At 48.0% G+C, this 20932-nt stretch overlaps 1 protein-coding gene across 1 annotated transcript in view; it reads left to right on the top strand.

The window, feature by feature from the left end:
* Window positions 1–1322: 1322 nt before the first annotated feature.
* PLCB2 (phospholipase C beta 2) overlaps window positions 1323–20932 on the top strand; it is a 34438-nt gene continuing 14828 nt past the window's right edge. Inside the window, exons 1-11 of the mRNA XM_071428070.1 lie at window positions 1323–1747; window positions 5276–5353; window positions 6871–6939; window positions 14823–14963; window positions 15648–15727; window positions 16033–16086; window positions 18159–18234; window positions 18591–18691; window positions 18999–19165; window positions 19372–19518; window positions 19777–19934. Of these exons, the coding sequence (XP_071284171.1) occupies window positions 1664–1747; window positions 5276–5353; window positions 6871–6939; window positions 14823–14963; window positions 15648–15727; window positions 16033–16086; window positions 18159–18234; window positions 18591–18691; window positions 18999–19165; window positions 19372–19518; window positions 19777–19934 (1155 nt within the window). The 5' untranslated portion in view covers window positions 1323–1663. The remainder of the gene's footprint in view (window positions 1748–5275; window positions 5354–6870; window positions 6940–14822; window positions 14964–15647; window positions 15728–16032; window positions 16087–18158; window positions 18235–18590; window positions 18692–18998; window positions 19166–19371; window positions 19519–19776; window positions 19935–20932) is intronic.

Raw genomic sequence — 20932 nt, forward strand, 5'->3', positions numbered from 1 at the left:
TGGGAGTAACCACTTTTCCTGAGTGTGGGATCCTGGTGACACTGGCTTGGCTGGGCCTGGAATATCCCAGTGACCCTAAGGAAAGAGAGCCAACTTCTGTTGGAGAGCCAACTCCTGTAAGGGCAAGATTGATAAGTGCAGAAAATGCCATGGTAGCTGGAAATGCGGAAGCTCTCTTATTCCCAGGGGTTTTTTTGGTGGACCCCTTGAAAGACAAAGGATGTTGTGTTTGCTCAGGGCTCTCTTGCTCTCTTTTCCTGCAGCAGGGAGCTCTGATTCCTGCTTTTATTGTTTTACAGTTGGAGCACTTGCTGAAGTTCCACTTTATCTCTCCTGCCTCATCCCAGTAGCACCTGAGAATGCCCTTAGGATTCCTTCAGTGACCATTCCCCCAGCTGTCCAGGCTGCTCCAAAGTGCCAGACTCATCACATCAGGGCTGGGAAGAAAGGAAAGAATAAAACATGCAGCTGGCTCCTCTTACAGAGTTGGGGGGGGGGGGGGGGGTGGGGTTTGTTCTCCACCTTTTCTGTGCTACTTTTGCCAGCAGCTTGTCCCTTTTGAGCCATGGCAATCTTGGCTTTGATAGGAGGTGAGGAGGACATCCCACCGTGTGCCTGGGAATCCACAGCAATCATAGCACAGTCATTTCCACTTGTAATTAGTTGTGGGGCTCTGCCTCTGACTAAAATTGATCTTGGCCATGTCATGCCTTTTCATAAGCTGCTCTCTAGGTTAGCCAGTGCCCATGAGCCAGTGGAGCTCTTTTCCTCCTCTGCTGCCCACATGGAATTCCTTTGTTCCAAGGTCAGAAGCAGAGACTTGTTTTGGCCCTGTTTGCCTCTAACCTGGTTTTGGTCCCTTCCCTGCTGCTTTGTCACTATAATCCCCATCTTGCCCACCTCTCCTGTTCTGTGTCCCATGTATCTGCCACAGAGCCAAGTGAGTGTGTGGAGTAGTGCGGTTCCTGGGACCCTGGGAATGTTTCATTTCATCTGGGGAATTTCCAGCTGCCCTGCTGGTCTGTCTCACTTTGAGGCTGACATTCAGAAGAGCCCATAAGAGAAAGGAAAACTGTTTAAGACTGCACAGTGCAGTGAGTGGCCTCAGAAATGGCATCTGTCCAGAGCAAGGAAGGAGTTTGTTTCCTGGGACATCTGGCCTCTTGCATGAAGGGGGCAGTCTGCTTGTAGCCAGAGCTGAGCTGCTCCGTAACCACAGCTGCTGAAGCAGTTGGAGCATTTCTGGCAATGCCTGTACTTCGTCAAGAGAGCATTTAAGGAAGTTGAGTTGCGGAAGTTCACCGAGCCGGGTGCCTCACCAGCACAGCTCCAAGGAGTGGATCCCTCCCGGAGGGACGGTGGGTGTTTGTGCCCAACAGCACCCCAGCCATCGCCAGCCTTCCTCTGGGTGACCTTGGGTGAGGCTCTGCTTGCCTGGAGAGCTGTTGATTTACAATGCAGATTCATCGCTCCTCGCCTGCCTGTCCCTGCCCCTCCTAAATTGGGCTGGGATATAAGAGGTTGTTTGCTCTCTGATGCCAACAGAGGCCATGGCAGAACGCCCTGCCACGTGAGAGGCAGAGATAGAGGAGAGGGGGCTAAGGAGGAGTGAGCTGTGCAGTTGCTCTTGCTTGTGGTAGCTGAGCAGCACATCTGCAGGACCATGTCTGTGCTGAACCCTGTCCTGCAGCCCACGGAGGTGAAGGACTACCTGTGCAAGGGCGACCGCTTCATCAAATGGGATGATGTGAGTACTGGGGTGTTCCTTCCCTGGGCTGTGCCTGCGGTGGCAGGGAGACACTGGTTGGGTCATGGTTTGTGGGGAGGCCGGGAGCCTGTGTTCAGTGTGGTATCCCACCTGACAGCAGAGGTCTCTAGATGGGGAGAGGGAACTGGGAAGAACAGGAAAGCTGAGGACTGAAGTTAAGGGGATGTTGTGTGTCTGTGTGTGTGTAAGGGGCTGGGGATAGGTTTTCTACATCTCTTATAGTGGAGGATGGAAACAAATGGAGCAAGTGTGCTCTGGGTCTGTGTGTGCAGCCCCTGGTAAAGGACACAAGGTCCAGCCCTCAGGAAGGTGGTCGCTGCTGGGAGTGTCTGTGCGGTGATATGCAAATGCCACATTTGGACTTTCTGGGGGAGCATAAGGGGTAGGATCTACTCCAGAGCAAAAAGCACACATTGCACTTTTCAGATAAAGATGAAATCAGGCTCCAAGTTGCTTCCTCTTATGGCCCTGTTGCCTGAGTGGATCGGGGGTGAGCCATGGCCTCCCACGCCTGCCCGGCCCCTGGGTCTGGGAATGACTGAACAGCAAAGGGCCTGTGCTTTAGCAGGGCTGAAGCCTCAGGGTGCTGCAGCAAGCTGCTGCTCTCTCCAGCTCATTGTCCTCTATACCTTCAAAACAGCTGCTTTGCAGTCACTGCCTTTCTGTGTGAGGGGAAGAAAGTGTGGAGCAGCAGCAGTTCATTGGAATGTAAGAGCTCCCCTCCTCACTTTCTAAGGAGGCAAAGGAGTGCTTACCCCAGCACCCACAAACCTGAGCAGGAGGAGAGCAGCTGCCCATCTGTGCTGTCTGGAGATGGACTGTCTGCTGTTGGGCATGGATGTTGATAAAAGGGGGAAAGCCCAGATTACTCGTTATTCACAGGGGTCTGGGGAGATGGTTCATGTGGTGTTGCAAATGAGATGATCAGAAGGAGCCTGCAGCAGCAGTGCAGGAGGGATTAGCACTTTTGTGAGTAGGAAGCTGGAATAGAGTGTTAAGTCCCAAAGGAGCATGTGGGGGAGTGGATCACCTGTGCTCAACATCAGTGGGGTGGTCCAGCAGCACTGAGAATGAGAGCAGTGTACTGTGCAGCTGGCAGGAAGGATGGATGTGAGGAATAGGAGTTGGAATATGGCTGCCAGTTCCCCTGTGAGCAGTACATAAACAGGAGGATGACACCGGGGTACAGTGAAAAGCACAGCCTTCCTCTTTCCTGTGGGCCTACTCCCTGAAGAGTGCACTTAGGGCTTCTCAGAATTTGAAATCTGCTTTCTCAGAATAACAGTAGCCAAACTTGTCTAAAATTGCTGATGACTTTGTGTTCAGTCCTTGGGGGCCATTCTCCCAAGAATTGGAAGCTGTTAAGTACATCACTGGGTATTCCTGGGTTAGGGTCCCCTGAAAACCACCGTGAGTCAGTTGGGCTTCCAAGACCCACCAAGTGTTTATTTCCTGCTGTAGCTGTTGATTAGTGAGCTCAATTCCCATCTGGATCTTTCCTTAAGGTTTATATATTTGTAAATGTTTCTAAGTGGTTGCCTCAACTAAGTAGTTTACACGCTTCATCTCCACCAATAAAGAAAGGCTTCTCCATGAGTGGGCTGTTCTGGTCACATTGCTCCATCACATTGGGCTTTCCCAATCCATGGTTAGAATAGGCTGCAGAGGATGATGGTGAGAGCTCCAGATTGCAGGATTGCTGCACTTTAGAATTCATGAGTGTTAAGTTTTTTGTATCTCTTTCAATTGACACGACTGTACTGTTGGTAACAGTTTTGAACTCCCTCCAGGATAAGTGAGGCAAAGGAGTTCAGGAAGATCAGGCTGGCCTCTTAAATCACTGTTCAGCTTGGGACTGAACTAGGGCCTTCCAGCAAAAAAGCAGACCCACACTTTTTCTACAGAGCCCTCACCTTGTCCAGCTTTGGTAAGGCACTGTCTAGAGGAGAGAGCAATGGGTCCCTGACAGGCAGGACTGTTCCGACCTGTCCCATGGAGTTACTCGCAGGACCTTGGGGTAAGGAGCAGCTCTGCAGTGCTTTGGTCAGCATCCAGCAAGCTGGGGCTCCTAAACAGACTGAAGAGGTGAAGTTGTGCTATATGGGTGGTAGCTGAGTTAAAGAACCACTGGGAACTCTGTCAGAAGCCCAGGCAGGGCACAAGGCAGTAGCTGACCTCTTGAGCAGGGCAGAGGGGTATGGGTATGGCTCTGTGCTGCCTCTGAGTCCTCATAGTAGAGTCAAAACTGTTCCTGTCTCTGAAAGATTATGGATTACAGGATTTTAGCAGACAGTGCTTGCTTTTTGCCCCACAGAGTGAGAAGCAACCAGGTTGGCTGCCAGACCATCTTCTGTAGGATTGCCCATTTTCTTTGCTGCCAGCAGCTGCCCCATTGAAGAGGCTGCCTGCACCCCCTGTCAGGCCTGGCCCTGCCTCGGAGTCTGGCTGGCAGCAGCTTCCTTGCAGCCTCAGCTTGCCCTCCAGAAAGCTGCTTTGTGGGAGATAAGGGTAATCTAGAACATGGCACAATCCTCTGTGGTGGTCCCGTGGGGCCTGTTCTGCTCTCCACAGTCATGTGTGCAGGGAGCAGCCAAGAGCTCTGAGAATGTGGACATGGTGCTGGGCAGGCTGGTGCTGGCCCTGGCACAGCAGGGGAAGACAAGAGGCAGTAAAAGGACCACACACAATGTGCTGTGCAATGAGCACTTTACTGCAAATATTGTGTATGGAAATGGAGGTCCCTGAAAACAGATACACTCTAGAGTGAAGTATGAGTTGAGTAAAAAACTGAAGAATCTGAGGCCAACAGACAAGTACAACTTCCAGATTTCATTACTGGTTTCATATTAGCAGTGATGTGTTTCAGCTTCCTGAATTGAATCTGGAGCCTTCCCAGAAATGGCTGTCTGGGGTTCAGGATCAGCCCCAAATGATTTCATCTCGTTGCAGCCTCTGGTGTGGGTGTTTGTGTAGCTGCTTCTTTCTATAGTCAGTGTAGAGACTGAGTGTATAGTCTGTGGAGTTTCAGAATCCCCATCTAAAGCAGCATAATAATGTTGCATTGATGTATCCCCTCCTAGAAGCCTTCCTGACCAGGAGCCCAGATAATCTGCACCAACACCTGGATGGGAGATGCCATGGATGAATGCTTTCTCTGCTTGGCGTGGGTTACTCCTGAGCTTGTAGAATGGAGCAGGTCAAAGAATACTTATCAAATGAAAAAATTAATTGAATCTCCAGATACTTTATCTCAGTTCTTTATGTAGAAAACTCCAAGACAGCTCTTCTTGTTAAATGCACAGGTTAGGTGAGACTCAGGATTCAGCTTCCAGAGCATCACAGGTGTCACCATGGAGACATCCTAAAATCCTTGGGTTCATTTTCATAAATCCCAGAGGGTGTTCACCTGCTGGGTCTGTATTTGAACTGGGAACCTTGTGTCCCAGGATGTTTCCTCCAAGTCACCCAAGGTACCAACATTCTTTTGCTTTGTTTTTTTTCTGTCAGGAAACATCAAATGCCTCTCCTGTGATTCTCCGAGTGGATCCCCGGGGCTTTTATGTGTACTGGACCTATCAGAGCATGGTAAGTGCTGAGGCTGCACAGGTCAGGCTCCAACCAGCCAGCTCAGGTTTGTGTGAGATGACAACACTGCAAGTGCTCGAGTCCTGCCCTTGGGAGCAAACTGCCACACTTATTCCTCTTAGTAGGGACGCCCCACCAAGGAGTGAGAGCTGCTCAGTGGCAGGTTGGTCTTCACAGCACTAGGAAAGTGCAAGAACTGAAGGTGTGAGTGTGGCCTTTCTGTGCCTTTCATGCTTTCACCTTTTTTGACTCCTGCAAAGCTTGTTATGTGTCCTTCAAAGGACTTCATGAAGAACAGTTTTACTGATATCACTGATATCAGTAAAAAACCAGTGCTGATATACCTGTCACCCAGCAAGATACAGGATTCTCCTAACCTGTGCAGTGGGGCCATTAACTGACTCATTGGGCTTTTAGACCATTTAATTAAAAAAGTAGTGACCGTAGTGATGTAGGGCCTACATGGAGTATGGAGAGCAAGTTGTGCTCAGGGTGATGTTTGCAGGCTGCTGGAGGAGAGGGGGAGATAACACATGGAGGAAAGAGAATTCAGTTCCTCACTGATGAGTACATCAAATGATGGAGAGGGAGGTGGAAGGCTGGCCTTACTTCTGCTTTCCAGAGCAGGCTGTGGTTCAGCTCTGCTTCCTCCGCCTGACCTACATGCCATGGCAGTCAGACAGTCCTGCCCAGGCCCTGGCCAGGGAACTGGTGGGTTTGGGTGGGCTCTGCCTTTCCAGAGATTATGCCCAGTGCCAGCTGGGACCGGGCGCTGCCACAGCCACATCCCCTGAGAACAGTGTCACAATGCTGGGGACTGTCACGCTCCTTGATGTCTCTGTCACTCCTGTTCTGCTTTCAAAGTCCACTCGGGCAGTAGAATATCTGCTCTAAGGGTGCCAGCAGGATGAAGTGGAGCACAAAGTGAGGCAAGGGGAGCTGGTGACACCATGGAAAGGGAGATACTTCATTGGGATACCTGGGAAAGGGGCTGGTGGAGGGGAGCATAGCTGCCACAAGGAAAGCCAGACTGGAAGGGGTCTCGCATTCCTGGAAAATGCTGTTGGTTAGCAGCTAAAGTGAACTGAACTGCTTTTGTACTAGAGATTCACAAAGGAGTGGGATTAGGAGTAAAATTACTTCCTGCTTAACAATAAAATGGGGATACAGCCAGAAGACGTGGCATCCACATTGTCGTGTAATGTGATCTTGGAAAATAATATTATCTGCTGCAACAAGTATAATTTGTTCTCCAGATCCATGGTGAGAAGAAAAATTAGTAACAGAGGAAGGAAATTCAGGTTGGATATTAAAAGAACAAACAAGACAGCAAGCCAGTAGTGAGGACATGGAGGGGCTGCCTGGGGAAGGCTGTGCAGTGTCCTCTGTGGGAATGGCTTCCCTCCCTGCCTTGTTCCTGCTGGGAGAGCTCTTCCACAGGGAAAGACACTAAGCCATGGAGTGCTTTCCTTCCTCCTATGATCCTCATTTTTTTTTTGTCCTTATTCTGTTTGTAGGAAAGAGAAATTCTGGATATCACCAGCATCCGAGACACCCGAGCAGGGCGATTTGCCAAAATGCCCAAGGTGAGGCCACAGCTTCTTTCTGTCCTGTGTTTCAGTGGGAAGGCAGGGCTGCCTGAGGTTTTGGTGGGCTCAGGCAGCTTGTCCTGTGTCTCAGTCTCTCTGCAGGCCTCTCAATGTCCCTGGGCCTTACCCGGGTCGGCAGAGAATGGGGGGTGCAGCCCCACCACGGCCGACTGCGGGGAGACACTCTCTGTGCCCCGAGGGTGCTGAGAGCACTCAGGCTGGTTGCCTTTGCTGCAGCAGAGACAGCAGAGACATCGGTGGAAGAGAAAGGGGCCGACTCCCAGCAGGGGATATTCCAAGGTTTATTAAGGAGTCCAGAAGGAGCTCCTGCACCTCAGGGGGCTTCCTGCCGAGAGCCCCAGGGGATGTCCGGAGGTCACATTTAAAGGGGGGAGGGAACCAAAGTAGATAACACCGTACTGACCAATAGGTATCTCTGGGGGATGGGTGCTGGGGGAATAGACATACAAAACAGCGTATGGGGCAGGACTTGGGGGGCTGACCCCTAGCCTCTGGCTAATCACTCCACAACTTGGACCGAAACTTCTGGATAGGGGGCTGGGATGCTAAGTGACTGACAGAGAGCCAGGGTGGGGGTTTTGGAGATCTCATCCCAGGAAAGCGATAACACAAGTAAAAGGAAGCGGGGGGGGGGGTACAGTCTGGGATAAACCATTTGGGAAAAATATGGGAATACAAAACAAACTACTTCAAAGTATTACAAAATATAAGAACGCACTACAACAGTCCTGGATTTCTGTAGGAAGAAGCTAGAGAGGATCTCATCTCCTTACATCAAAGCTATGTAAATACAGAAAACCCATCTTGACTCTTGTCCCTGACCTCCCAGGGGCCCTCTGTGCTCCCAAAAGCAGCACTTCCAGACTATGGTAGATGGGCTCATTGGAAGGAATATGTCAGAAAGCCAGGAGAACCAATTCCCCTTCCAAGTGCCCTGCTGCACTGCTAAGTCCTGCTGGAGACTCTGATGTTCCTGCACTGAGACACTGGAGCTGCTCTTGTGTAAGGATACACAGGGTACCCACAAACCTGGAGTTACAATGCCACTCCAACAGTGTGTGCTGGGATCTTCCCTTTAAAGGGAAGAAAATGCATTTTCAGAAAAAGTGGTTTGTTTCTTTTCCTCCCCGTATATTTTTACATTTGCACGTGATCAGGGCTTTGTCCTCAATTTCAGTTATAATTGAAGATTCTTGCAGCCCTTGTTAGGACTTTGCTTCTGGGACTTTGTTTTTAACTTTTCCATGTATGGAAAAGGCAAGCAGAAAACTGCAGTAAAGCACAAAGGTGGAAAAGGGACCAAAGAAGTAAAGCTGATGCATCATGTGGTGACATAGGTGACTCTCTAAGGCAAAAGGGAAAGGTTTTGCAATATCTCCGGAGCCTCAAGAAGCCTTTTGCATAAGTTGTGGGGCTGTTTTCTCAATCTGCTCTGAAAATGTCTATTCAGAGCTCCCCAAGACCAGTATTTTTCAAAATACCATAAAAAGGTGGGTGCTAAAGGCACAGCAGAGCTCAAGAACAGTGCCCATCATAAAAATCATCTTTCCTTCAGAGAAACTGCCTTTCTCCTTAGAAGCTCACTAGATGGGAACATACTTCAGTTTTCAATGAGCCTAAAACTTTGTCAGCAACTTGTTTTGTGGGAATTGTGCTTTAAAAATGCTGTCAGAGGTTGGATTTTCATTTGAGAGAATAAAATATTTGGGGCTGTTTGAGTTGGTGCTGCCCTCCAGATGGGACACACTAAGAGGCTGACTTAAAGGAGATACTCTTTTCTAGGGTGTTAAACTTTGAGAAATGACCTGTTGACAAAATGAATTGATCTTTGATATAGATAATAAATTGCTGGGGGAAACACTGAGGCCATGGCTGGATGTCCTGGTGGTAACAGAAGGCTGGAGATGTCCTAGATTTTAAGAATTAGTTAAGGAAGACTAATTGGAGAGTACCAAGAGAAGACAGTTTGCCAATGTGCCAAATGTGTTATTTGGCATAATAAAATCAGGCTGGTTTGTAGGAAGACCTTGAATTGCTGATTGAATGCATGATCTAATGAGTGATACATTTTATACAGATAAAAATCAGGCAATGCATACAGAAAAAATCCCTCATCCTTCTGTAATAATAGGCCCTGAGTTGACTGTTGCTACTCAGAAAACATCGTGGGTGTATGGTAAAATATCAATGTAGTGTTCAGCAGTATTTGCCTCCTAAAAGTAAATTGTATCTTAGAGATTATAAGGAAATCATTACCAAGTTGTGCTATTGTGTACACCCCAAATTGATCTATATTTATGTGCAATTCTAGTGTACTCTCAAATTTAGTGAGGACTGGAAAAGGTATGGAAGAGCAGCAGGATTAACAAAGGAAAGAAGTGGCTGCTGGGGGCAGAGCATCTGAGTAGGAGGGACTGTGTTCTGGCAGAAGGAGTAAGGTGAATGAGATGTGGAGTGCTCTAATATCAGCAGCTGAATGGAGAAGGGGAGCACGAAGGGCTTACTCAGAGTTTGAAGCAATTACTCAGGGTTTCTTCCAGTGCAGGATCTCCATATAAGGTGGAATTTTCCAGAGGTAGGAGTGGCACAAGCAGGAGGTGCTGCTGCTGCTGTCCCACCTCAGATCACCATGCCATTGGTAATGCTTCCTGCCCAGTCATGGAAATGTGAGTATAAAAAGTCAGTATAAGAAGGAAATGCCCTTAGGGAGTTATTAAATGTGAGATAATGCCTCTGGGTTAGGAAGCTGCTGAATCCCAGATTGCTGGGAGCTGCAGGAATGTGTCAAAGAAGTGCCAGTGTGTATGCCCTGTTCCAGTGCTTTTCCCTAGGCACCTGGATGGAGCTGTTCTGTTCTAGTTGTTGTAATAGGCCAGGGATGGGATTTTAGAGCCATGGGAATTGGCTGCAGCTCATTTTTGAAGAACAACGAAGCAAGGGTCAAGCACTGACTGATTTATTAAGTATTCTCAGTGGGCAGAAGTGATGCACTTGATGACAACCTTTGCTGTGAAAATCCCAAGTGCTCTTTGAATTCTGCATTTTACAGAGACTCATTTGAAATAAGTCCCCTTTTTATTTCAGGGAGTTTTCTGGAATTCTGTGATAACAGGTAGTAAAATGCACTAGATTGGCTCCTTATCCATCTTTTCCTTGTGGATCCTGGGAGGCCTTATGTGGGCACCGAAGGGGTGTTGAACCAAGATGTGCCATCTGGGTCTGGAAGATTGTTACTTAAACATAGCTCTGCTTTCCTGTGCCTCTGGCTTAAAGCCCTCAGGGTCATGTTCATTTGGCTGTCCTGAGAGCAGAAGTTCACAAAGGAATGCAGAAAGCAGGGAAAAATTCTTCACATGAACCACCACACCCTCCACATGGGGCAGCTGTGTTCAGGGCGTTGTTACAAAAGGCATTAATATAAAAACCTGGTGTGGTGAAGCAAATAAAAATCTGTTTAGATGTGGAAGAATGAACATGGGTGCTCTTCTGCTCTGTTACAAAATAGTGGCTTGTAATGGTTGTAGAATAGAACTGTTGGAATTAATACCAAGAGTTAACCTGTTTCACTGCCTGAAGGTGAAGAAGAAATGAGCCATCGGCCTCTTTTAGGACAAGGATTAGGACAAGAAGAGCAGGATCACAGCTGTAGGAAGAACTGTGGATGGCACCAGCAATAAAAGGAACATCCTTTCCCCTTCTCTGCAAGTGATGCCCCAGTCAATTTGCAGCTGCTCTGAGGCAAAGCTTGTGGCCTGGTTTTCCTGCTGGCTGGTTACTGAAAGAAGTCCAGAGGAAGGAGAGTGCTGTATGGAGAGCATCTGTGCCCCTGCTTTCCACAGCAAGGGGCTGTGCAGGTTTGGGCTGTGGCTCAAGGGTTGTAACCTGCCCCATGGGTTTTCCAGTCCCATGGTGTGGAGAAGTCTCCCTGGGAGGGGGTGGGTCACTGTGGGTGTCGGGAGTTCCCTGCTTTCAGTAGCACTTTGCCACCACTGCCTGCTCAGAGGTTTGGGGTTTTTCTTTGTAACCCCTACACACAGCACGAATAATAACACCAAAGCAGCCACGTGAAAAACCACTTGAGAAGAGACCTGCTGCCGTAGTACTGCCAGCACAGGTCACAGCTGGAACCTCATCCATGGTTAGGGATGCCTAGGGAGCAGGTGAAGCGTGAAAAGGGACTCACCAAGGGCTGCCAGCCGTAGGAGCAACCTCCACATGGAAACGGCCCTTGCCTGCTTTCCCCAGTCCTTGCCTCACCACAGAGCAGAATCTTCCCCGGCCCCTCCTACGCAGGGCTCCCCTGTGAGGTTCTTGGAGAGCGGCTGCGCGTTTCTGCTGTGACTTTTCTTCACAGTTTTTTTTGGTTTTTTTTGGTTTTTTTTTGTTTTTTTTTTACGTGGGGCAGAGTGAACTTTGGTGTGTGTTCAAGAGAATAATAAAGATAAGAAGGAGCAGTGCCTTTGAACAGCAAAGAGACAAGATTAAAAAGCTATTGACTGTAGTTCAGCAGTGTGCTGATACAGATTGGGCTGTTACTTACAATCAGGTCTGTGTCTCTTTTCAGTAATGAGGAACAATAAGGGCTGCTCTATTTGTGGGGCTTCTTGTGTTTTCTTTTTTAAGGCACCAAGACCCTGGAATGCTGACAGAGAATCTAATAATAAAGGCCAAAATACATGATGTTTTAGCCCAGACTTCTGGCCTATTGGCTGTGTCTTGGGGTTTGTTTAGATCTTTCAGGCGCCATTGGCTTTGAGACAGACATATTTTTTAATAAAAACAAAAGTTGTACTTTCTGATTGTCATGATTATAAACCAGCTTCATGGTCTGTCCTCATTCTGTTGGTGTTGAACCTGGAGCTACAGCCTGAACTGCACATGTACAGGAAGAAAACAACACCAAGGTATTTCACTCATCATGTTTTGAGACAATAAAGTTGAAGCCAGTGGGAATGTTCAGGAACCCTGCAGGACAATCACAGTGCCCTCGGAGCTGAGCTGTGGCTGTGAGCCACAGGCTCTAAACACTGTGGGTGGTCAGTGGCTCTGCAGCACAGGGACTGACCAGCTCTGGCATTGGGATTGAGCAACTTGTGAGCCCAGGATGGAGCTGAACTAAGTCTAACTCCATCCCTCCAAGGAGAGTGATCATATGGAGTTGTAAGGAGGCACCAATCTGTGAGTGTGCAAGAGAGAGGCAGGTACCAGCCTGTGTCTGGCAAAGGATTTATGAGTGGTGGAGCAGGAGCTGAGCAAGGAAATGGGCACGTGTGAGTGATGACCTTTGTCATGCTGGGCCCTCCTGCTTCTGCCATTGTTGTGCAGTGAGTTCTGGGGCCACACATTCTCCTGCCCCTGGCAGCATGTCCTGCTGGATTGCAGAACACCATGGGCTATTCTGTGCCTGGGACTCTGAGCTGCTGATTTTCCAGTTCCTTTAGGTAAAACACTGAGGGCTGAGAGTGCTTAACTGGATTTTTGTCTGCCTGTGTCCCTAAAATGCTTGGCCCAGGGACAAGTTGGCCCTCCCCATTCTAGAGCCAATATCTCCAGCATGGAGCAGCAAGGCTAAAAGGGACAGGAGTGTTACCTTCAGAGTTAAAGGCATCCCCCAAATACCTTGGGGCTTCCTTTTTTCTTTCTGGCAACCAAACAAGAGCTCCCTTCTCCAAAAGAGAAGATTTGTTGTCCTTGTGCCACAAGACACAGCTCTGTCAGGGCACAGTGACACAACAGGTCCTGCAGTCAGTCGGCTCTGCCCCCTCTCAAGCAGAGAAAGGACTGTCCCTCTCTGTCCTGTGTCTGTCTCTGACTCTTTGTTTATATTTGCATGAGAATTTGCTTCTCTCTAGACTATGGATCTCTGTACAGCGGAGGACTTTAGGGAAATCAGGAGGGTGGGACATGAAACTCCAGCTGACTCCATATTTAGCCACTCTGCTAGTAGGTTGTTTTCTGCTTATCTGGCTTTTTTAAAGGGGATTTGCTAAGAGTGTTTCCCTTCTGATTTGCGTGGCTAATATGCGTGTCCTGCTTTTCATGCAGCAATTCCTATTTTTCCTTTATGGCTACCTGCAAGGCAACAGTGAGTAATCCCAGAGTGAAGCTGTGGCACAAGGCACTTAAGGAGTGCAGGTTGTGAAAGAGCCACGATGTGGCATCAGGTTCAGAGCTCCTGCACACAGTCTCTGGTCTTCTTTCCACATCTTCCTTGGGTGCTGGATGCATCACTGCCTGGATAAGAGAAAAACTGCTTGGTTTGCTGGGGACATGGCCTGGACAGAGAGGTGTGGAGAGAGCCAGGTGACAAATGTCTGCTAGAGGGTACCGAGAGTAGCGTGCAGAGAAGGAAGGGGTGGGCGGAGCCCCGGATAACAAATACAGGAAATGAGTTCAGCACAACCACAAGTTCACAATTGTTTTGGGCCTCCTCTCCTGTACAGCCCTGGAGCTGAACAAATGCTGGTGCATTTGCAAGATGAAGTCAAGTTTGGAGTTAAAATCCCAACATTTTGCTGCTGGCACTGGAAAGTTGAGCTCCAACAAGGAGTTGCCACGAGCATGGGAAGGAGATGTGGGTGTTTGGTGGTGCTCAGTTCTGTGAAAGAAAATGGCTCACAAGCAAGGAGCCATTTTAGAAATTCCCTTGTAGAAAATAGGCAAATCATATTCCTTCCCTTCCCTCCCTCCAAATGCTCTGGGATTAAACAGGTTTCAGAGTTACCCCCTTGGAGAGGTTATTTTCCAAAATAAGAGACAGCAGTCAGATGATCCAGAGTTACAACCCACCCTGTCCTGTTTTTCTTAAAGATGCCTGTTTGCTACAGCTGTGACAAAATTGCAAGTGCTTCAGAAATTAGGAAAATTGAAGTAAAAAAATTCTGCAGTTCCTTATAAAATGTGTATTCAGCTCTGTGTGTGACGTGGTGCTGAAACCTGAAAGAGCTGAAACCTAAAGGTGCTCTCAGATTCCAGCTCCAGTTTAACTTCCAAGTCTGATCTGCTCTAACAATTCTAGATTGTGGATTTGCCATATTTCTAAAGGAGAGCAGGTGCTCTGACAGCTCCCTGTTTGCTTCGACAGGGATTTGTCCTGCACTTTAGATAAGGGATTCCTGTGCTTTATTCTAGGAATGGAAATTTTTATCTTCCCATTATAAATAGCACCATCAGTAAAACTCTAGGATACCTTGGATACCTTGGCTTAGTGACACCATGCATAGGAATGCAGAAAATGATGAATAATTTTAAGCATCCTATAAATACTTTCATATGGTGCTGCAATCCAAGTACCACTAATCGGATGAGGTTACACTTAACAAAACAAGTCTCTGGTGAGCTATTGCTGTAGGGTACTGGAATTGCTATGGAAAAAAACACTACTACCAACTGACAGCAGCAGAAGATGGGGCTTGGAGGGGAAGAAGCCAACTCTGAAGTGACAGGAGGTCCCAAAAACTGGGTGTCACACTAATACGTTTTCGTGTGTGTTTTGATAAAATCAACTGGTTACACACCTCTGGCACAAGCAGGCCAAACCCTCCCCTGCTTGCTTGCAAGTCCAGCCTGAAGTTTCAGAAGAAATTTCTTTAAGAGCAGTCTCCAGCTTTGACTTTTTCAGGCTTGTGCAGGGACGTTAGTTATGGTGATTTTTCCCATGGAGGATCCAGTAATGCAGACTCCAGAATAAAGATAAAAAATAACGAAAGCCAAGGAAAGGAAGATTGCACTAAGCACTTTTGCAACCCTTGAGATGCTTTCTGTGAATCTGAACTAATGTGTGTACTGGGGTCTGTTTTTTTTGGGTACAGTTTTTCCTCATTCTCCAGTTACTCCCATGTGTTCTGTTTCTTTTGCAGTCCCTGAAGGTCCGAGATGTTTTTGACTTGGATCACCCTTCCAGCACCTTCCTGCTGAAGAACCTCACAATTGTATCTGGTTCTGATATGGTTGACCTCACTTTCCATAACTTTGTGTCCTACAAGGAGAATATTTGCAAGGTATCAGGGCCTGAGGTCTTGGAAGTACTGGGAACCTCTAAGGATTGGGGCATTCAGTGGGGACCAGGAAAGGAGAGGAGGAGACATGATAATGTAAGATAAGAGTTTAAACATAATGCTGAGCTCTTTCAGCATTACTGACAAGGTTATAAACAAGCAGGTTTATGTTCCAGTCAGGTGTGGTATCTCCAAAGTTCTAGAAGCTTCTGCCCTGCACAGAGAAGGACCAGTAGAAGACTGGTCATTGTTGTGTTTTGTATGGATAAATAGGCAGCTGAGAAGTAGAAAAGTTTCAGCACTTAGTGTTTATAGGCAGGAGGAAGGTGATGGAGTCAAGCCCACAAGTCTCAGACAGAATAAGGGGTAAGAGTTTTAAACTAGAAGACAGTAGATTTTGATTTGGTGTGAGAAGAATTTCTTCCCTGTGAGGGTGGGGGGCCCTGGCACAGGTTGCTCAGAGAAGCTGTGGCTGTCCCATTCCTGGAAGTGTTGAAGGTCAGATGGGGCTTGGAGCACCCTGGGATAATGGAAGGTGTCCCTGCCCATGGCAGGATGTGGCACTGGATGGGCTTTAAGGTCCCTTCCAACCCAATGATTCCAGGATTCTGTGCCCTTTCCATGTTTGCTGTGTACTTCTTGGAGCAGTTCAGTAGTGCCCAACTGCCTCTGCCCTGTTTGTTCCAGGACTGGGCTGAGGACATCATGGCCATTGCCCGGAATCCCCTCATGTACAACGCTCCCCGCTTCACCTTCCTAGAGAAAATGTAAGTCCTTTCTGAGTAACTTTTTTCTCTGAAAGAAAAAGTTTCCATGTCCTGCTCTTTCTGACAGTACTTGAAAAAAAAAAAAGACTTCAAAGCATCCAGGTCTCTTGGCAGCCTCCAGACCAAGGCCTGGGTCATGCCTTGGCTAAGCTGATGGTCTGTAGGACCCCGATTTTCAGTTCAGACTGAAACTGTTAGACTGTTTTCCCGATTAAATGTTTTTCCTTTCCTCTCACTTAGTAGGATCTCTTAAGATGGTACAAATGCATTTTTGTAATCTTGTTTGGGTTTTTTTTTTTTCACAGTCTAGTGAAGCTGAAGTTGCAGCTGAATGAAGAGGGAAAGATTCCTGTCAGGAAGTGAGTGTGGATATTTGTTTCATTGTGTGTTCAGACTACAGGCAGAGCAGCTGGTGAGAGGATGGTTGCTCAGTGGCTCCAGCTGTCTGCTCTTCCTGCACCTAAGAGGAGGTGAACATTCCCTCTGTGTCCAGGCCATGGAAGTGCTCCTGCTGCATTGCCATAGATGACACATAATTTGAGTCTGGAAAGGAGACTTTGTGGCCTTCATCTACAGCAAGAAATGGCTTAAATAGCACAAATATAATTTCCTGCTTGTTGCCAAGAAAAAACCAACAAAACAAAGTAACTTTGGTAAAATTCTGATCACAGATGATTTCGCAAACCTGAGCAGATAGGTGGATGAGGTGTAGGATTGTTTCACTTTCCTGTAAGGAGTTCTCCATCTGGAGAGCTCTTTGCTGGACTCCCCAGTTTACCTGCAGCAGGGCTCCCTTGCTTTTCTTGTCTCCTTTCTCCCTGTGTGAGCACTCCAGTCCTTCCCCACTTCCTCCATCCCTCAGCCTTTGCTCTGGATGTGCATGAGAGTGAAGCAGCCTCTGGGCCAGTGTTAGTGCTGGTTTAGGAGCAGAACAGATGGAGATTTGTCCTTCCCTGTCCCCAGCTTGGCCTTGTGAATCAGGTAGGGCTCCCATTAGAATGGGAAACAAAGCCCAGCCTGTCCCTTCTCCCCTGCACTATGTGGCATGAATCTGGAATTGATTTTGTGCCATTTAGTGTCTTCCCAAGAAAAATTGCTCCAGGGCTGGTCCTGTGGTTCCTGTGTTGATTTAGCTCATAGAATGACAAAAGGCAGCACTGCCATGTTGAATTCCCTTTTGGGTCCATAAATTACCTTTTGTTTTAAGAATAAGAAGCTGCAGACAGTGCATTTGGGAAGTTCTGAACCACTCTGCTCTTGGTCTCTGCTGTGTTACAGCATCACAAGAGGTGAGCACTAATTACCCCAAATAAATACAGACTCCAGGGTGTCTTGTAAAGCCGAGCTGTGCTGGATTAGGGCTGTGCTGACTAAATGGGCTCCTGGAGGGCTGAGCTTTATTCAACACTAAACATTTTTTGTTATTTGTTTTCTAAACCACCAACCAGCAGAATTTCATTGTCAGAAACCAGAATATTCATCAAAAGGCTGTTAAAAATGTGTAGGTCTATAATGAATAGCACACTAGGGAAGAATGCTTTGAATTAATCTTTAAAATGCAAGCAAGGTAGCATTGCTGCAGGAAGAAACCAGCTTATTCCTCTGGAACAAGCCAGAAAAAAATATCTGATACAGGTTGTACCTCTCATCAGTGCCCATTTCTTGCAGAATGGTAAAAATGCAGACCATTAAATAGTCCACATTAAGAGCAAGGTTTATAAAAGTACTCAGTACTGTAGGGTAAAAAAATTCCAGTAAAGGCTATAGGTAAACATAAGGCTTTCAAAACTCCTAAAATTCTGAAAATTCCACAAGCATTTGCCTTTCCTTTAAATATGTAAATCCCTCTGGAATCATACCAAGGCTGCTGCAGTTTTGCCTTGCAAAGGGCAGTGTTTGCATGAGCTGCTGCAGTCCCCACCAGGCACTCCCACCTGGCAGCACAGAGCACTCCTTGTTCCCCTGTTTGCTGTGAGCACCTGTGACTCCAGGAACTTAACAGAACTGAGGCTGTTAAGTGCCTCCGTGCACTTATAAATCCACGTGGATTTATCCATGGTGGAGACCATGGTGCTGTTGACAGGGATGTTCTGAAAGGAGGGGAAGTTCAGTTATTGTTACTTCTCCACAGTACCATAGGAAGCACCTCCAAGAGGGGCAGAAAAGGAGAGGAGAGGGATTTTGAGTGACATGGCTCTTACAGAGTCCATTGCAGAAACACAGGACTTCTGCTTTAAATCACTAGTCAAAAAATGCTGTGTAGGTTTATCAAAGTCAGTCCCTCAGTTACTGCCCTGGAAAAACACTGTCTTTGCTGGTTCATGCTTACAGTTGTTTTGCCTGTCTCCCTTGCTCCCGTGCACTGCCTGCAGCTCCAGCCCCCCAACCTCTGTCCTGCCCCATGGTGATGTTTGTTTTCCTGTCTGGTCAGTATTTTTCAGATGTTCCCTGCAGACAAGAAGAGGGTGGAAGAAGCATTAAGAGCTTGTCATCTGCCAAATGGCAAGGTAGGGGTTTCTCTGGGTATCCAGAAGTCTCATGAGCTTGTGAAAGATCTTTTTCCCTGCCCTGACTGGGATGCCTTTGGCTGTGAAAAACCATCAGCCAAGATGCTCACAGTTGTTTACCTTACCCTACCACTGCCAAGCTTTAACTCTGGCCTGCTGGCATCAGCTCTTAGTGTTTTCCAGTAACACTCGTGACTCCAGCACGTGCACTGTGTGGCACAAAGAGCAGCAACACCTGGCCAGATGTTCCAGTCATTACTGGGGTTGTCACAGCCAAGTGCTGAGCTGTGGGTGTTCATGACAAGTAAGAGCTGTCCCGGGTTTGTGGTCCTGACACATCTCCACTGCATTCTCAGAATGATGCCATCAACCCCGAGGACTTCCCCGAGCCGGTGTACAAGACGTTCCTCATGAATCTGTGTCCACGGCCTGAGATTGATGAGATATTTACCTCACAGTAAGTTTCCCTCGAGCCACAGCCCAGAACTTGGTCTCTTGTGGCAAAAGATAGACAGGAAGGAGGGGATTTAGTGTCATGGGGTTTGTCTGGCCTTAGGCCTTAGAAGGGCAGGATCCCAGGTCACTTAATGCCTTCACTCATGGCCTGAATAAAAAGGATGAGACCTCAATGTGCTATAGGACCCTGAAATATATGGGCCCAGAGGGAGGATCAACCTGAGGAAGGATCAACTCTCCTATGTGAAAAGATTTCTGGGGTAATTCCCAAGTCTTACCTCTGCCCCTCTGTGATTCTCTCACTGCAGCCATCTAAAAGCAAAGCCCTACATGACCAAAGATCACCTGGCAAAGTTCATCAACAAGAAGCAGCGTGACACCCGCCTCAATGACATCCTCTTCCCACCAGCCAAACCTGAGCAGGTGCAGAGCCTGATAGAGAAGTATGAGCCCAGTGGGTTTAATGTCCAGAGAGGTGAGTCTTGTTCAGCCCAAAGCTCTTGGTGTACAGGTGGGATGACAGAGCAGAAGATCTTGTGCCCTCTGCCATCCTGCTTCCCAGGGGAGCAGTCAGCCTGCTTCCCACAACTCCCTGTTGTTCCTACAACTCTCTTTCCACCTCCAAAGAGGGGCCAGAACCGTTCTATTTGGCGGCCCTGAACAGCTCTGTTTGCCATGCAGGGCAGCTGTCTCCAGAGGGGATGGTCTGGTTCCTCTGTGGCCCCGAGAACAACCTGATCGTGCTGGAGAAGCTGATGCTGTACCAGGACATGACCCAGCCACTCTCGCACTACTACATCAATTCCTCACACAACACCTACCTGACAGGTAGGGCTGTGCCAGGGCAGGCACACCCAGGGACAGGGGAGGGACACAACCAGCCTGGCAGATGTGTGTGCCCTGGGGGATTTGGGGGCTGGGCTGACTCTAAATGCTGTGTGACATGAAGCAGTGTCACCCTGCAACCGAAAACATCTTGTCAGTCTGCTGCATCCACCTGCTGAAGGCTGGCAGAGACTCCTGTTGCCCCTATGTGTGCAGGAGCTGTCCTGTGTGAGTAGCTAACACTGAGCCTCTCTCCTGCAGCTGGGCAGTTTTCTGGGACATCCTCTCCTGAAATGTACCGGCAGACACTGCTGGCCGGCTGCCGCTGCGTGGAGCTGGACTGCTGGAAGGGCCGGCCCCCGGATGAGGAGCCCATCATCACCCACGGCTTCACCATGACAACTGAGATCCTCTTCAAGGTAGTGAAGAGCTTTCTCCATGGATGCTTTCCCCTGCCTGCTTTTAGACTGATTGCTGAGGGAACCAGATGGCTGAGGATGTTTGAGAGGAAAAGATTGATGGTGAGGTGACAAGTGAATGAATGTGTGGGTAGAAGGAAAAGTGAACAGATAAGCACTAGGTTGAGTTTGTACAATTTTGGAATGGGAGGAGTAGGAGAGAGGTTGATAGCTAGATGAAGATGGATGGATGGATGGATGGATGGATGGATGGATGGATGGATGGATGGATGAGGGAGATGTGAGAAGTCAGGCAGAAGCCATGGAGAGATGGCTGAGCAGAGGTGTGTGTGTACACAGGCTGTGTCACAGGATGGATGCACAGAACGTGGCAGGAGGCTGGGGGGTTTATAGACAGAGGCACATCAGAGGAGTGAACAGGATGCCTTTTAGAAAACACAGTCAAATGAGTTAATCTTCTGGTCTGCAGCAGGTTTCTATGGCTGACTGCCTCAAGTGGAGGCTTTTGGAAGAACAGGGTTCAGTTTCTTCCTAATGACCTGAGTGTTGGAATGTATTTTGTGGAGCAGCTGGCTTCCCTGAGGATTCAGCTCCCAGCCTTTGGAAGCACAGCACAAAGCCAGGCAGTACAGGGCATTTATCCACAGCTTGCAAGTTACAAATAAAGGCATCACGTTGACTTTTTTTCTGCACTTCTTTACACAGCTGCTGCCAACAGGTAGAGGCGCTTTAGATGTTTTTCCCAGCTCTTTATTTTTCTTCTGTATCTTCCCCCCAATTCCCACACTTCACTATTACTAAAATATTTATGTGTGAAGAGGAAAAAACAACAAACCAAAGCAGTCCTTAATGTCAGAGGTATTGTCCTCAGACGCAGTTATTTCCAAAGCCCTGTGGTATCACTGCTGCTTTTTGCACAGCAGTTCACTGCAGATGGAACAGAAATAATGGCATTTGTAGCTGCTGTAATTGCAGAGTGCTGCTGAAGCCTGGGACCG

Source organism: Agelaius tricolor, unplaced genomic scaffold (genome assembly GCF_023055355.1).
Source record: "Agelaius tricolor isolate 1412-34295 unplaced genomic scaffold, bAgeTri1.0.p SCAF_5, whole genome shotgun sequence".
Classification (NCBI taxonomy): domain Eukaryota; kingdom Metazoa; phylum Chordata; class Aves; order Passeriformes; family Icteridae; genus Agelaius; species Agelaius tricolor.